The 17,474-nt window shown below is 54.2% G+C and overlaps 1 protein-coding gene and 1 non-coding gene across 3 annotated transcripts in view; both read left to right on the plus strand.

Moving 5' to 3' along the window:
- Nucleotides 1-17,474, plus strand: part of LTBP2 (latent transforming growth factor beta binding protein 2) — an 89,140-nt gene that overhangs the window by 18,815 nt on the left and 52,851 nt on the right. For both annotated transcript variants that reach the window (XM_037031420.1, XM_037031421.1), the window contains exon 3: nt 1,251-1,491. In XM_037031420.1, coding sequence (XP_036887315.1) covers nt 1,251-1,491 — 241 coding nt within the window. The remainder of the gene's footprint in view (nt 1-1,250; nt 1,492-17,474) is intronic.
- Nucleotides 6,025-6,126, plus strand: LOC118977012 (small nucleolar RNA U13). The gene has a single exon (XR_005064421.1). It is a non-coding gene; the product is annotated as a small nucleolar RNA U13 (small nucleolar RNA).

A 17,474-nucleotide genomic window follows, 5' to 3' on the forward strand; every position in this document is an offset into this window, starting at 1 on the left:
AGGGAGGCCTGCCCTTGAAAGCGCCCGGTTGGGCGCAACAAGACCACCATGTTGCCCGTGATGCTGCCTGAAACGGCATTGTTCTCTGGTTTCTCGTTGTTGTCTTGTTCTTTATTGGTCTCCCTCACTCTGCTGCCAGCTCCATGTGGGCAAAGGCTCTGTCCCATGTGCCTAGCACACAGTAGGGGCTCAGCCAGTGTTTACCGAATGAGTGAATGAGTGGCAGGTGGAGGGGACATTGGGTTCGAGGGCCCACCATGAGCCTGACTGTGCTCTCCCAGGGGAGGTCCTGGGAGAGGTGGGCAGGGCCCTGTGCTCCAGTGCGTGTGCCTGCAGGTGACTCTCCCTTGACTGCTGATCACCGGAGGTGACTGATGTTGCAAGATGATGAAGGGCAGTGAGGAGAGAAGTCATGGCCCCCATGGCCAGTGGCTGCTGAACACTGCCGACTTGAAGGAAGGGGTCCTGTTCAGTCCCCCTTTACCCCCAGGCTGGACCCGGGCCCCAGGGCCAGGATCCTCCCAGCTTCCAGTCAGGAGTTGCATGGCTTGCGAAGGTGGGTGGGAGCTTCTGAGCAGATGCTCTCAAAAGGGGAGGAAGAAGACAGACTGTCATGCTGAAGATGCCTTAGAGAAACCCCCCAGGATCACCCAGCCTCCACAGCCCAGCTGTGGAAGAAACTAAGGCTCCGTGAGGTCAAGATCACATGACTCACGGGAGACAGAAACCGCCCCCAACAATTCAAACCCCCGATTTGAAGCCAGGTTGAGCCCCTTCCCACTAACAAGACTAATTTATCATTCATTCATTCATTCATTCAGTATTTATTGAGAACTTACTCTGTGGCAGTCTCTATTCCAAGTTCACTCTGGAGCTCCAAGAGTGAACAAAATAAAACATCTGCACTCTGCCCTCACGGGGCTTCCAGTCTGGCACAGAGACAGACCACAGGAAGTGGGCTCCTAAGTGAGTGATACAGTGTTAGGAGGCTCTGCTGGAGGTGGTGGGGAGAGTGGCTCCACATCTCTGGTCCTTCAGCCTCCAACTGTCCAAGGATAAGATAAGAGGCAAGCCTCACCCTGAGGCCTGTGGGTGGAGGGGAAAGAGAAATGGGGCCAGGGAGCCTTCGGAGCCAGCAGCTGGCTTCCTGCTTGAGTGGAGGAGGCCAAGCAGCACAAGGCAGGGGTCCTTTTGACAGGGGGGTGCCGGGCCCTTGGCCCCTGCCCTCACCCCTCCCCCTGTCTCTCCAGCCGTGTGCCAGCCGCCATGCCAGAACAGGGGCTCCTGCAGCCGGCCCCAGCTCTGCGTGTGCCGTTCCGGCTTCCGAGGAGCCCGCTGCGAGGAGGTCATCCCCGAGGAGGAATTTGACCCCCAGAACTCCAGGCCAGCCCCCCGACGCTCAGCCGAGGGTTCACCCAACTTGCGCAGGAGCAGCCCCGCCCGAGAAAGCACAGCGGCCAGACCACTGACACCACAGCTGCCACCGGCCAGGTAAGTCCCCTCCTCAGGGGGATGTCGGGCCTGGGGCTTATTCCTTAGGACCATTTGGGGAAGATTTTGGAGAAGGCCAGAGTTGTCCTTCCTACCCTCCTCCCCACTGTTCCCCCCTTTCCCTCCCCCCACAGGAGGTGTGGAGAGGAGGAGAGGGGAGCAGGAGTTGGGGTTGGCGTAGGCTCTGCCAGGCTGGGGTGGACAGGGGAGATGGGAGGCAGGAGAAGGCTAAGGAGGGCGTGTCCCTGGGACAAGGCTCGCTCTCTCTTTTCTAATCTTCACCCAAGTATATATTTACTGATTTTAGGGAGAGTGGAAGGGAGGGATGGAGGGAGAGAGAGAGTCTATAGGCTCCCTGACAGGGGATCAAACCCACAACTTAGGTATGTGCCCTAATAGGATTGAACCTGTGATATGTTGGTATATGGGATTTTGGTGACATTTTGGTACACAGGATGACACTCCAACCCACTTAGCCACCTGGCCAGGGCTAGGACCAGGCTCTCTTGTTTGCAGTCTTGGCACTGCCACTGCCTAGGTGGTAACCCTGGGCGACTTATCTCTCTGATTCCTTATCAGTGAGGTGGGGACAACGATGCTAACAATGACCAGGGAATTGTTGTAAGGATTAGGTTAGTTAACACAAGGCAAGTGCTCAAAGCAGCGCCTAGCACACAGTGAACCCTTTATAAATGTCTCTACTTCTCCACCTGTGGTCTCTGCGACGCGTGCAGGCCACACTCCTCTGCCAGAAAACCCCCTTCGAGTCACTCACCGCCCAGCACTAACCTTTCTCCTCGGAGGGGAAGAGGAGGAGCCCGTGGGGGAAGGGAGGAGAAGAAAAAGGGGTGAAGGGAATGTTCACGGGCAGGATTCCCTGGCCTGCTTGCCAGCCAAACTGGCTAGACTTTCTCTAGCTCCGGACAGGAAACCTGAACTTTGTAAACTGGTCCATTTCTAGAGAGCTGTGTTTCCTTTTGGTTTTTCAGGTTAGTTTTTCCATTCGCTTTCTACTTCGGAAGTTCTTTGTGAAACGTTGCCACCTTGTCTTGCTGAACTAAGGGGAAAAAAAGCATTTGCCCTTTTGGAGGCCGGGAGAACTGGGGAGAGCAGGCAAACCGGGAGGTCGGACTCCCACCAAAAGCTCAGGAGGGAAAAGAAAGGAGCCTGAGATGGTCCAGCAACTCTGAAGAAGGGTGCAGGCCAACCAGGGTCTTGGTTAGGTGGGGTTCCAGGGCCTGGCCACCCAAGCAGGTGGTTTTCAAAGGCAGCCAGAAGCAGATGAATTCAGGCTGAAGCCCAGGGAGCTCCAAGGTCAAAGCTAGAAGAGTCAAACCCTTGGGCCAAGGTCTGGGGGTGCTGGTACAGAGAGAGGGAGGGGCAGAGCTGAGGGTCTCGGTAGACAGCGCATGGGACAGGTGGGCAGGGCCTGAGTCTTTTCCGATTAGTCTCAGCTCTGGGTCCCAGCTGGTGGGAAGGCGCCTGGAGGAGCCCTAGTGGGGCCAGCTCCAGGGCCCGCCAGGGACACGGTGGGAGCGGCCCATCCAGCGGGGCTTTCCCCCTGCAAGCCGTCTTTTGGTTTACATGATTCATTCATTTATAACGCGCTGGTCTCCTGTGAGTGTTGGAGAGTGTTTGCTTGGCAGGTCGTTCTGCCCTCCCTCCACTAAGTCAGAGCTGTCTGACATCCCCCATCTAGCCAGCCCACCCTGCCTGCTCCCCACATTCTTCAAGGCCCATTCCTGCTTCCTTCAAATCTCTGCTCCCAACCACTTCCACCCAGCTACCTGACTTCCTGTGGCACACACTCAGGGCGCATCCCCTCGGGTCTGTGTCCTGGAAGGCAGGGGTTCCATCTCAGCGCTCAGTCTGCATTTACACTCTGTCATTGGGTCCTAACCTAAGAGTGGGCATTTGGACCCTCACCCCAGGCCCAGAACCGAGGTCATAGCCCCTGTGCTGCTGAGCGTGCGGGAGGAGATGAGGCTCTCTGCCTTCCTGTGTAGTACTTTTCACTCTGCCTGGGGGTGGTCTGTTTATTTGCTCACTGGACCAGGAGCTCCTGAGAGCAGGGACTATGGCCCCCTCTCCGTCTGTGACTACAGCCCTGGTACCTAACGCTGCAGGTGCTCAGTCAACAGAAGCTGAATGAATAAATGAATGAGACTTATGCTGGGGAGAGGAAGATGCTGGGAAGAAAGGAGGACAAGCTAGGGGAGGGAGCCTTTGATCTCCCAGCCCAGTTTCAAATGAGCAGGGGGTGCTGGAAGGCAAAGGCCGGGGTGGGGTGCGAGGAGGTCTGCAGACCCACAGCAGGACTGCCCTCCGAGCCTCACAGGCTCCCTGGCCAGGGGCTACTGTGATGTTTTTAATGAGCTGCTGTCTCCAGGCCAGCCCAGTCCTCTCTCTGCCCTGGGACCTCAGTGCCATGAAGTCTGGGAAAGTCCGAGTGGCCCGCTGTGGGCCCAGCTGTGTTTTGCTTTGGGAGACCAAACCCTGCTTGCCTGGTGGTGTCAGGCATTTCCTGTAAGCTTGGCCAGGTTTCCCAAGCAGCCGCTTGCCTCTGTCCTGATGGCAACTTGGACAAGCCCTTGGTGTCCAGCTAGAGGGAGTGGCATGACTCAGGGGCATTCTAGGAGCAAGAGAGGGGTACAAAATGCCCAAGAAGGGGAGACACCGCAGGGATTGGTGATGGCCAGAGGCCTCCTTTAGGAGAGGATTACATGGAGGCTGAAAGACCTGTGCCCCAGAAGGAAGATGAGAGGGAGGGGCCAGGAGGGTCTCAGGCAGCAGGCAGGATGCTCTACCGAGAGACTACGTGGAGTGATGTCATCCAGCTGTGGGCAGGGCTGAGTGCCCCAGGTTGAGGCTTGTGCCCCAAGGCTAGGCAGAGGGCCTGCCCACCTGAGGAGCAAGGGCCAAGCAGCTGGGGAAGGGCCTTGAGAGACTGGGGAAGGAGGTGATGACAGCCACCTGAAACCAGCAGGCACTGGTTTCTACCAGTGCTTTGCATGGTGCCTCTCCACACTGCAGTGGGAAGTGAACCACCTGGGAACTTAACATGCAGCTTCAGATTCGGCAGCTCTAGGGGTGAGTGTCAGGTCTCAGGTGGTGCTGATGCTGCTGGTCCTTGGACCACACCTTGAGTTGTGAGGGTCCTCACCTGGGCGTTTGGACAATACTGGGTTCCAGTCCTGGATTTATTACTCCCCAGCTGTGTGACATTAGGTGAGCATCCTGACCTCTCTGAATCAGTAGTCGCTACCTGACAGGATTGCAGAGGATTAAATGGAGTCATATGAGTAGGGGCCTGGTTTGAGCTGGTGCTCAATACCTGTTAGCTGTCTGTGGGCTAGTTCTCTTTGCCTTGGGGACATGAGTGCACGGAAGACTGCAGCAAAGAGCAGACCAGGGTGCGTGCACGTGGTTATGCGTACGTATGTGCCCATGTGTGTTTGTGTGCACAGATCTGCTCTGGGGGGGAGTCAGAGCCCAGGCCCAGCCTCAGGGAAAGTGTGACTGGCAGATGCAGTGTCAGAAGCAGCAGTGGAGGCTTTGTTCAGCTTGGTTGTTCCACCAGGACCCGTCTCATTGGCTTTATGGCAGATGGTGTCAAGGGAAGGTGTCACAACACTGGTCCGAGTGGGCCTGACCTGGGGACTTAGAGGCTGGCCCCTGGGGTCACCTAAGCATGCTTGCTCAGTACTTGGGAAACAGGGGCCTAGAAGGCCGTGCTGGGCACGGCAAGCGGGGATGGTGGAGAGGTATCTGGAAGCTGTGGACCTCGTGGCGGTGGCTCTCTGTGGGCTGCGCCTCCAGAAGCAGCTCTTCTCTGCACACCCCTCTCTTTATATCTCCTGTATTAGTTTCCTTTGGCTGGGATGACAAATTGCCACAAAGTTAGCAGCTTAAAACAATGCAAACTATTATCCACCAGTTCTGTAGGTAAGACCTCTTACGTGGGTCTGGCCAGGCTAAAGTCGAGGGGTTGCAGGACTGAGCTCCCGGAGGCTCCAGGGGAGAACTCGTTTCCTTGCTCCTTCAGGCTGTCGGCAGAACCCAGCTCCATGCAGTTGTAGGACTGAGGTCCCGTTTCTTTGTGGTGGCGCCCAGAAGCTGCCCACATTCCTTGTCTTTGGCCACCTTCCTGTCTTCAGAGCTGGCAACAGCAGGTGCACTCTTCACGTTTCGAATCCCCTCTGCTTCCCTCTTTGGCTGAATCTCTCTCGCTGACTCTTGCTTTCCCCACTTCTAAGGGCCCCTGTGGTCACATGCGGCCCACCGGGACAACCCAGGATGCTCCCCCCGTCTTAATGGCAGCTGATTAGCAACCTAAGTTCCATCTATACTCTTGCTCTCCCCTGGCCATTTAATGTAGCCTGTTCAAAGGCATCACACCAGGGAACGTAGATCGTGGGGGCCAGCCCCACCTGCCCACTGCAGTCTGTTCCTGCTGGGAGCCACTGGGGTAGACCTGGCTCCCTCCTGGAGGGAGATGTCTACCGTTTTCCTGTTATTTAGTATCATATTGCCATCCTTTGGTAGTTCATAAGTGTGATGACTGGGTGTTCACGCTCTCAAGTGACGTGTGCCACCCACAAACATCGTCACAACATTGTCATTACCCATCTGACGTGAACTAGGCAAAAAAACAGATAGAGTGTAAACCTCCAACTTGAGAGTCCCCTCCTTTGGCTCACTTTTTATTTCCACAGTACTTTTTATTTTCCACTTTCTGACACGACATATCGTTTACTTATTATGTTTATTGTTTATCGTCTGTTTTTCCTCAAATACAGTGTGAGCTCCTCAAGCACAGGGGTCTTCGTTTCATTCAGATGTATCCCTGGCTCCCAGAACAGCTCCTGACAGATAGGAAGCATCAATAAACAGCTACCGAATGAACATCCTGCCACCGAGTATCTGTCCCCTGTTGCCGCCTGGAGCAAAGGCAGTGGCCTCCAGCCATTGCCTTCCGAGCTTGCACTCCGCCCCTCCCCTAGCGTGTAGTTGAGCAGGAAGGGACTCTCCCAGTGCTCCCAACAGATGGCTACCTGCCCGGCCTGTGCTCCTTGGCCACGGGGGTCTGGAGAGAGGGCAGGCTGAGGGCCATAATTGTCTCCTAAGGGTGACTGCCGGCAGCCAGAGCAGGGCTTAGCAGACCCTTAGGGTGCGGGGGAGTCTGGTGCAGCGCTGTGGCAGCTGTGAAGGCGTCTCCTCCCTATCCTGTGGCCCTTGGAGGAGTCCCATGAACCCTCCCGTGGGGCTGTGGGTTTGGAACCAGGAGAGCTCAGAGGAGAATGGTCAGAGGGAGGGGGATACTCCCTCACGGGCCTCCAGCCAGAACAAACGGAAAGGGCTTTGCTGTCCCAAGTCTGAAGTCACAGAAGCCCTGCTGCTGCCTTTTGAAAGAGAAGAAGAGACGTGTGTCTCAGCCGTAAACTGCCTTCGCTGCCCACAGCCCCCTCCCTGCTGCTTGCAGAGTGTTCTGGAATGCAGGTGGGCCACATTGGGGTTTGTGCAGTGTCCCTTGGCACTCAGTCCCTGCCAACTGTGCCCATCCCCGTCCGGCAGAGACTGCTGCGAGTAACCAGTGGGCGCGTCCAAAGCACTCAATGCCTGCCAGGGAGAGGAGGGAGGCAGGCTGTTCTGTGCGGGACCTTCGGTTACTGGGCGTGTCACCAGGAGCAGACTGTGGCTTTACTGACTCTACGACAGTCGCCCCAGGAACTGTGTTGTATGTGGCCTGGGCAGCTGCGTGTGTTGACCCTGACCCTGGCTTCTTTCCAGAGGGAAGTGGCTCCATTTTACCCCCAAAATGTGTTGCTTCAAGGCCGTCCTCTCCAGCTGGGTTTAGCTGCGGAGGCCCCTTCTAGGTTTCTCCAAAGGATGGTGGGCCTCTGGGACCTCATAGTGTTCATGTGCACCTCTGCAACCCCCAAAATATACTAGAGCTGTGGGGCTCAGGGCCTGGGTAGGACCGTAGCTGGCCTTAGGGGACCTGAGTGAATGACCAAAAGACACAGGCTGTGGGCAGATGCAGCTGGGCACCCAATCAGGCCATGTTTTGACTTGAGGCCTAGGGGTCCTGGCAGAGGTCATGAGGAAGGTGGGGGCCATGTGCCTCTCTGTGCAACAGAGCCTGCAAGCCCCTTCCTTCCTCCCTGTTCTGCTCACCTCCGGGTTGGTGAAGATGCCAAGCTCAGGGGAGAAGGGGGCCTGAGGCCTTCTAATGCCTCTCTCACTCCCCACACAGAGCAAGTGGGCAGATCCCAGGGAAACGGTGTCTCCTTTCTGTGTACTTCCTCTTACCTTCCCCCTCACCTACTTGGGTTTGCAGGTGGCCATCTGGCCTCAATGGCCTGAGGCAGCCCCTGGATCTCTGATGAAGACTGCACAACTCCCCTTTCCGGCATTTTCACAGAGCTGAGGATTATCCTTTGCTAGATTAGGTGCCAGAAAGGGAATTCCTTCCAGCCCAGCCCTGGCCCCAGCCCCCTATGATCTCTGAGATGTGAGCTGTTGGCCTCCCACACGCCCACCGCTGCAGCACAGTGATGGAGCAGCTGCAAGCCTCCTCCTCTTCTAATTCCCCTTCTCCATCATCGCCATCCACAGGGCTCATTGTCCCCTGCTCTGTGCTTTGGGCACCATACTAGATGCTCCGCCCTCCTCTGTCCCCTCCTCTCCTCCCCGCTCAGTGACGTGCAGGTCAAGGATGGTGCACCAGAGGTCTTTTGGCCAGTCACGTTAAGTCTAAGTCCGCCCATAAGAGGAGTGGTGTGCAGGACTCCAGCTGCCTGTGGGGCGGGGCCAGGGCTGGGGGCGGGGCTCCCAGTGCTCACCACGTGCCGACCCCGCCTCCTCCTAGCAAGGACCCCGGAATTGTGGCTGCTGTGCTGGGCGCTTACCCCGGAATTGTGGCTGCTGTGCTGGGCGCTTGGGTCGGGACTGGGCGGGACTAAGACTATGGTTGAGGGAACATCCATTCACAACAGGGTTCAGCTAACCTGAGTGTGGTGTCAGAATGAGGTTTTAACCAGAGCTGGGTTCCGGTTATGTCACAATGGAATTTAGGGATGTGCGGTTTTTGAGTGTGGTAGGGTTGTTATTTTAACCTACCATATATGAGCATTAGTTTTTAAACTTCATTGATTGGATTTTAGAGACAGGGAGAGAGAGAAACATCAATTTGTTGTTCCACTCATTTATGCATTCATTGGTTGCTTCTTGTATGTGCTCTGACCAGAGATCGAACCCGCGACCTTGGCATTTCAGAATGATGCTCCAACCAACCGAGCTACCGGCCAGGGCTGTGAGCATTGCTGGGTCAACTGGCCTGCTACGCACAGCACTCCACGGGCACCACCTGCTCTGATATCGGGGACCGTAGGCATGGTGGTTAAGGGCGTCGTCATGCTCCGCCTCCTCACCCAATTGTGTTGCTCACTAGCGATTTGATTCTGTATGACTTTCTTTGCTTCCCTAAGTCTCAGTATGAATCGATGAGGCTAGCACTGGCCAGCGTACAGTAAAATACAGGGTTGCAGTCAGAACAGAAATTTAAGAAGTGGGTAAAGTGCTAAGCCACGTAGCTAAGTGTTCAACACCCTATAGCTGACAGTCTTCCTTGCAGGCATCCGTCAGAGTTCTGCAGGAAACAGGCGGCACGCTCAGTGGGGACAGTTGGGTAAAGGTCTGCCTGCAAGGGCACGGGCGGGGTTAAGGGAAACAACAAAGGATGTGGGCGCCCGGGTGGGAGCTGTATAGGGAAGCCCTTACATAACCCTCCAGGTCTAAGGAAATAGGAACCTGGGCTCACTGGACCCTCGTGCAGCCATAGGAGAGGCCAGAACAGGCCTGTGGCCTCTGGCAGAAGAACACAGCCACTGCCCGCCCGCAGCGACAGGTCAAGAGAGACCTGGGAGGGTCAATGCCTCTGCTTCCGGCTGGGTCCCACGTGGGCCGAGCTGATGGAAGATCTCCAGCGCGTGGACCAGTCCCCAGTGACCCTATGAGGAGGCTACTCCTCTTGCCACTGGCTGCGCGATGAGGAATCTGAGGCAGGGTGGTTCCAGCCCACCTCTGCTCATGAGTCCGTGCTTGCAGCCATTTGCAGGTGAGCCCCTGCAGCAGGTGGGCTCAGGCCAGCGCAGACCAGCAGGCCCGGTGTGGGAGCTGCAGGAAGAAGACTGGGGCTGGCCTGCCATCCAGCCTCTTTCTCTGGGAACTACCAAAACCTGGCCAGAGGCTGAACAGCATTCTCCAGGGCCGCGCACGCGAGGAGTGAAGGGAGCTGGTTGGGTCGTTAAAAGGTTAACGGCTGCAGTTTCTAGCATGCAGCTTAAAAAAATAGAAACGACAAACATTTCAAGCGTGTGGCTACACTTACAGCATTTAACTGACCTAATCCTCCAGGATTTTTGTTTGAAAGGAAAGAGTTAGGGAGAGATGAAGCAAGAAGGAAATGGAAAGATGGTTAATACTCTTTCTCAGATGCCCCAGGGAACGGCCGTCCCATCCGGTTGCTTCGTGCAGGCCGTGGCTGCTCGGTAAATGCCACCCTCGGGGTTGGAGGGGTGTGTGCATGAGAGGGGGGGAGAGAGGGGGAGAGCTGTGGGGCGTGGGCGGAAAACCGAACTGAGAGATCAGGCCTCGAAAATCATAATGCAGATTTTTCAGGTCCTGAGAATTTTCCTTTTGAGCTCAAGGTTTTCGAGTGTGTATCAGGTTTCACCCCTTGTCCACAACGTAGAGGAAGTTTTTGGATTTATGGCTCTAGTAGTTTTTCCAGGTACGTGATGTTTAAATCTGTCACTGCTTAAACTAATTTGCCGCTATCAGAAAAAGGCAGTGTCGGCGTCCCAGGTGAAAACCCCTTTACCAAAGTCAAGGGTATCGAAGTGGTGCAGCTGGGACCACCCCCCGTATCTGCAGGTTCCACACCTGCACATTCGGGGAACCGAAGGTGGAAAGTATTCAGAAGAAATGAGTGAAGTTGTCGCTGACACGTACTGTATAGTTAGGCTTATGAGTCTGTAAGGAACATGTGCAGACTTTGGTTCTTGTCACCATTCCCCAAACAATACAGCAAAACAACCATTCCCATAGCATGTACATTGTATCAGGTATTATAAGTAATATAGAGACAATTTAAAGTACGTGAGAGAACATGCATAGGCTATATGCAAAGGGATGTGGCTTCCAGTATGTGCGAGGAGGGGCGGGTCCTGCAGCCAGTCCCCCACGAATATGGAGAGAGAATTGTATTATGGTAACAGGAATAAGAACGGGATGCTGGAGCATGCGTTTGTTTCCACTTGTGGAAACAAGACAATGTGTCGGTGGTCCTCCCCCATCACCAGCTCACCTGTGAGCACACTCCCCGCCTCTGGGTGGGGCCGAGGAAGAAGACTTACGTCTTGCAGGATAATTTCCCAGAAAAGGATTCGAAAAGGAAAATGGGTTAAATATAAAGTCACCTGATGACCGGGGTTGTAAGAGTGGCTGCTTAGGACCCCGAGGGGTGTGTGTGCTTGTCTGTCTGTCGGTCTGTCTGTCTGCAGATGACATAGTAAAGATTGCTAAATGATTTCCAATAACAAAATGTGAAAACACATAGTTCCTTTGTTAGCCACATAGCTGTGGTTTTGTGTCCGTGATTCATGGTGGAAGTGAGTAGCTGCAACAGGCATTTTGTGGGGGTTTTTTTCTTCTTCTTTTTCTCCTAAAAAAATATTTGTGAAAGGTCTAAAATTCAAGGAAGCCCAGTGCTTTTTGAAAGGAAAAATCCCCATTCCTTGCAAAATGAAGATTACAAATCAAAACCTCTGGGGCTGCCACTTTCCTGCTTCTAGTCGGTCGTACCAACCCTGCATTTCCCCCGTAGTCTCAGCCCCTGCCTGCTCCTACCATGTCCACCCACAGGTACACCCAGTGGAGGGGAGGGGTTCTGTGAGAGGCCTGTGAGGGAATCTGGTGCTGGGAGGAAGAAGGTATGTCTTCTTGAAACCCCCGCCAAGCCACACTCTTGGGAAACAAACAAACAAAGAAGACTTTCTTTCTTTGAAGTCCTTGGGTCAAGGTCAGAGCCCCTACAGCGGACTGTAGTGTGTGAGGAAGGCATTGTGAAATCCTTGTGTCTTATAGTTAGTCACCTCGGGGTTTGAATCCCAGCTCTAACACTTCACAGCTGTGCTGCCTGGAGTGCGTGCATTAACCTCATGAGCCTCAGTTTTCTCGTCTGTAAGATGGGGGTGACATCACTACCTTGTAGAACTGTCAGGAGGGTTACTAATAGCTATGCATGGAAATATATCTGAAACCTTTTGGGTGTTCTAGGAATGGTACCCACTCTTATTGGCCCCTAGAGTCTAGGTTATCTGAGCCTTTTGTTTCCATCAGAAAAGTAGCAGTGGTGGAGACACTGTGAGTTTACCCAGAACCCTTGAACATGTTTCTGGCCCTGGCAAGGTTTCCTGTCATGGCCAAGGGTAAATGAACACCGGGCTGGAGAATGTCATCTGTCAAAGGCAGATGGAGCTCAGGTCCCAAGACACACGTAGCGCTTCCCTGCTGGTGGGGATCCCAGGCAGGTCAATGGCCTCTCTGTGCTTTCGTTTTCTCTTTTGCAAAATGGGGGTGACAGTTCCTATAGCAGAGTTGTTGCATTCATCAAGTGAGGTGTCAAATGTAAAGGGCTCAACAAAAATAAAAACTAAAATGCCCATAGCTGATGTCTGGCGTACAATCAGCTGGTAGCTTTGGGCTGCTGCATCACTGAGTGAAGCCTTCTCAGGCTGGGTCCCGGTTCTCATAGGAATCTCTTGTTAATGGTCCTGGGGCAGAGTCTCAGCTCCTGTGGGAACACACTGGCTGCAGGCCGCCGGGACTTTGGCTGACCCCTGAGGAGTGTGTCATTGACCCAGGCCCCCTGCTGCCTTTGTCTACAGTGGGCCTGTCCAGGCAAGTCCAGAAATAGGGTAAGCTCATCTGAAGTCATAGGCCTGCGTTTGCTGTGCAATAATGCAGGCCTGTTCTGCCCTGTGTGTGTGCGGTGCTGGGGCACGGGGTGGTGAATATTGTGGAGGGGAGAGTGGTCCCAAAGGCCATGAGCTGGGAACTCAAGGCCTCAGGAAGTGGTCATCTCATGCCAATCTGGTGGTGGTGGGATGCCCACATACCAAGCTCTCCCTGGCTTTGGGACATGGACCTAACTCTACCCTCTCAGCCTAAAGTTCTCCCCTTCCTCCTCCTCCTCTAATCTCCTGGAACACACGCTGGGTGTCCGTAGGCCCTGACTTGTGTTTCCATTCCTATTCAATGGCTTCACCTCTTCCATCATTTCCTTTTTTTCATGTGCTTCTTCATAGTTCATCTAATGATGAGGCTCAGAGGGGCCCTGGCCCCTTGGGACACTGAGGCAGCACCTGCTCCAGGACTTCCCAGAGGTGGGGACCAGGCCCCAGGCAGGGGCTCCGAGCTCCTACCCACCTCTGCCTCTTACCTACCTGCCAGGGAGCAGGGGTGCCTGTTCCCTCCTGAGCAGGGCAGGGGGTCATCTGTGTAGGAGACACTCCCCTAGTTCGGCCCCCTCCCCACCTTCAGCCTGCTGGGGGTACCCCCTGGGATCTGTGTGCAGGGGTAGACTCCTCAGCCCATGGTGTGGCCACAGAATGAGCTAGAACTCAGAGCAGGGGGACATGACTCACAGGCGTCAGGGCGGGCAGGGTGGGGGCCTCAGGCTGACCAGTGAGGCCGAGGGGGTTGGGCGAGTGGACACAGCAGGATCAGCAGCAGGAGAGGTCTTGAGACACTTGGAGGAGGCTGGCTCTGGGCCCTTTCAGAAGGGCCCTGGGGAGTGAGCGTGCTGGTGTTTCAGATGCCTCATCAGTGTGTCCAGCTCCAGGCAGGGCTTGGTTCCCATGGGCACTGCCTGCACCCACACTGGTCTCTCAGAAGCCGTTAGTCTAGAGCCCTGCCCTCCGCAGTATTGTCTATGGTTTCCTCTCTGACATGCAGGGACACAGATGCACACGCTTCCAGATGCCGGGGGCTTCTGCCTCTCCAGGAGCCACCATGTCTCAGGACAACTCTGGCTCTTTAAAAGTCTTTTCTCATCGGGGCTAAAACCTGCTGCCTGGCACACAGTCGTGGGTCTGTCCTCAGGAAACCCTGCCCCCTCTCTGCCACAGCCCTGCCGATGACCTCTGATGACAGAAAGTGCAGTTTGGGGGCAGGACAGCAAGGTTAGGAGGGTGCTGATTCCCCCAGAGCAAAACAGGCAGGAGGCCCAAGTGCCTGGGGTATGAGTATGTCCCTTCCAAGGACAGAGAATGCCGTGAGGGAACCAGGGGAGCCTTCTTACCCTACAGTCACGGGCCGAGGTAGACTTCCAGGGTTCAAGTCCCAACTCCTCCGTTTTCTATACTGTGCTGTCCAGGGCGGTGGCCCCCAGCCACATGGCGCTCCTTTAATTTAATTTCATGTAAAACTCAGTTGCTCTTTTGAGCTTTTGAGCTACACTTCCAAGTGCTCAAAAGCAACTAGTGGTTATTGTATTGGAAAGCATTTCCTCATCACGAAGCTCTGCTGGACAGCACGACTCTAGGTGAATGAACTCAGACGAGTTCCTTGACCTCTCTATGGATCAGTTTGCTTTTATGGAAAATGGGGTTAATGACAGGACCTAGCCCCTGAGGCGGTTGTGAAGATTAGATAACCTACAGCGAACCTAATGTGTGATGCACAGTACAGAATTGTGCTCAGTAAATGTTCATTGTCATCATCCAGGATGAGTAGGGCAGGGTTCTCGTTCTCCCTGCTGCACAGTGACACCTGGGAACCCACCAAGCTGGTACCTGTGACAGCCAGAGGCTGCAGAGTGATGGCCGCCACCTTAGCCAGCCTGAGTGTCACCTGCTCAGCCCTCAAGCTCTGCGTCGCCCAGAATCAGTGGGCTCCTGGCTCTGTACCGAGGCCACAGTGTCCCTTCCCCTTCATCCACCAGGCCTGGGCGCCCACTTGTTCCCGGCTGGGGCAGGGCAGGTGTGTGGCAACACCACCCTGGGTGCCTGGGGGCTCAGCACAAGGGCCATGGCACCGAGCCTGGGTGTGGTTAGGGCGCAGGGCCTGCCATGTCAGCCAGGAGGAAAGAATGAGCAGGCCTCTGTGAGGGCGCCCCCTGCCTTGCCAGGGCCCAGATTCTCAGGGGTGACCAGGCTCCCTGGGAGGCACCAGGGTGTGCTCACCTACAGTCAAGGAAGGAACGGCCTCTGCCCCTGCAGCTGGAAGAGGAGATGAAGTTCTGGAAATGCCCTCTTGTCTCAGTGCTGTTCCCCTTCCCCTCCTGCCTCTCTGCCTGCACCCTCTCAGGCACCCTCCCAGCCTCATCCTCTGCCCCGTAAGCGTGGGTGCTCCCCAGACACCCCCCACCCTTCTTTACTCTCTCTGCTCCTATATTCCTCAGTGTTTAGCTGTCAGAGCACCTGGAAGTCATAAGAAATACATAAACTATCAATGTAATTAATTCCATGATTAGAGCTGGGGACAGTTTTATTAGCAGAAACTATGACGATCGTCTGTATGTCGATCTAACACAGGCACACGAGTAGAATAAGCTGTCGAGTGAAGTGCGGTGGGCCGTTGCCACGTTTTTCCATTAATAATTCGTTTACGGCTTGTTCATTTGTTTTATCATGTGCTAGCAGCCGAGTGGTAGCAAGTGCCAAAGGTTAGAGGCGAACTGATGGAGCGCAACTCAAAGCTGAGACCAGCCTGTTCATTAACACGTTTCTCCCTTGAAATTGGGAAGTGTTAGCAGGGTTTATGCCTCGGTCCAGCAGTGGAAGGAACTCTGCTGCGTGGTTTGTTCTGCACACTTTCCCTGGGTGATATCACCCCCGCTTAATTCTGTAACCACCACCTCTACACTTGACTCCCCAACCCCTAGCCCCCAGCTGCAGCCCCCCGGCCCTCTCCTGAGGGCCTCCTCCTGGGTGTTTCCATCTGCAGATCCATCTTGAGGCACTCACCCCTCATCATGTCCCAAACCAAGCCATTTCTCTGATCTCTTATGTCGGAATCTTGGCTTCTGAAGTCCCCTCAGCCCATTTGTCTAGGCCACAGCTGGAAAATCTCTGTGCCTTAAATAGCCTTTGAGGCCATGCCTTCTTCTGGGTCCCTTGTCCCTTGGTCCTTGTATCTTCAACCACAGCCTCCAGCCCTCTCTACTCTGGCCCATCCACCGCCAGGTAGTTTTTCCCCAGAGTAATGATCATTTATGAAGGCCCATCCCATCATGCCCCAGACCTCCTTGAAGACCACAAATATCTCAAGGCTAATATATGGCCCCCATTGTGCCCCTTCACCTCTGCTGGGGTGCTGGTCCCTTTGCCAAGCCTCCGCTGGAACAGAGGGGATAAGAGGGCCTTTGCCATCCTTGGACCTGGCATAGGGTAGGCACTCAGGAGGTGCTTCTTGAGTGAGTGAAAGAGGGTGAGCTACCCCAAAATTTTCAGGGACTCACTCTTACGTATTGAATACAGCCCAGGCCCCTCCCCCATATTTCAGGCCCTCCATCCTATGGACCAGACTCATTCTTCTTAACCCCTCAAAGCCTCAATGTCTTCATCTGTAAAACAGTGATAAAGAAATGACAAATGCTAGGTTGGCTTTAGGATGAACTTACCTGGCTTGATCACCTCACTTTTGTGCCTAGGGGTTGTGTAACCTTCACTGAGCCATAGAATCTCCCTGCTCCACTTTCTTGACTATAAAATGGGAAAAATGAGCGGCTCTCAGGGTTACGGGGAGGCCCACCTGAGACAATGCATGCATGCTACGTGCATTACAGGCACAGCGGCTGGCACAGAGAAGGCATTCATTACATTGTAGCACTAGCTTACTCCCCTCCACCCACTTCCTGCTGTTCCTAATTCACGGGGCATCCTTCCAAGGTTGCTTTATGAATATGCAAATAAATGCAACAGGTGTCCTTATTTTCTCTATTTTTACACCAAAGTTTACATGCCCCATGCTAGGAGTCAGCCCACTCTTTCCCGTAAAAGGCCAGAGAGTATGTCAGGCTTTGGACGACATATGGCCTGGGGCCTCTCAGCCCTGCCTTTGGAGGGGAAAAGCGGTCTTAGACAATGAGTGTGGCTGTGTTCCAGTCCGCTTTATTTATGGAAACTTAAATTTGATTTTTATATTACTTTCTCATGTCATGAAATATTATTCTTCTTTTGATTTTTTTCAACCATTTAAAAATGTAAAAAACGATTGTTATTTCACAGTCTGTATGAAAACAGTCAGTGGGCCAGATTTGGGCTGTTTTTTCACTTTTCAGTATATCTTGGAGAACTTTCTTTATGGATGTAAAGAAGCGGCTTCTTTCTGTTTCGAGGGCGTATGACTCCATCCTGTGGATGTATCCGAATTTGTTTGACCAATCCTCTACTGAAAGGCACTTAAGTTGTTTCTGTTCTTTACAAAATATTTTGCTATTACAAAATAGTGCCGTTATGGATAATCTTGTTCATCCGTCATTTTTTACTTTTGCATGTGTCTTAGGTCCAATTCCCCTAGTGGTGCAGCTGGGAAATGGATTGGGGTGACCTACTGAGGGGAGAGCTAAGGGAGGGAAGGAAGCAGAATGAGAAGGTGGGAAGGGCCAAGCAAGAATTGGTCCTAAGAAAACCAAGGGCAGGCCTGATTGAGGGTGGAGCTTGCAGAGCAGTGCTACCTTGAGGCCAGGGGGGTGGGGCTTTTGAACTTCCGGTTCAAGCAATCATTGGCTTAGTGGTCAAGGGAGTGGGAGGAGCCTGTCAAGAGGCTGTCATCAGCCAAGAGCAGAACTCCGAAGAAGCCAGGGGAGGGCGCACCAGCTGCAAAGGGGACCTGGGCTGGGTGGTAGCAGCACCCACCACCGCGGGTTTATCTGCAGCATAGTCCTGGGGGTTGAACTGGAGGGGCAGCATACA

The sequence above is a fragment of the Sturnira hondurensis genome, unplaced genomic scaffold (assembly GCF_014824575.4).
Source record: "Sturnira hondurensis isolate 20B ecotype Veracruz unplaced genomic scaffold, ASM1482457v3 Scaffold0021143, whole genome shotgun sequence".
Classification (NCBI taxonomy): Eukaryota; Metazoa; Chordata; class Mammalia; order Chiroptera; family Phyllostomidae; genus Sturnira; species Sturnira hondurensis.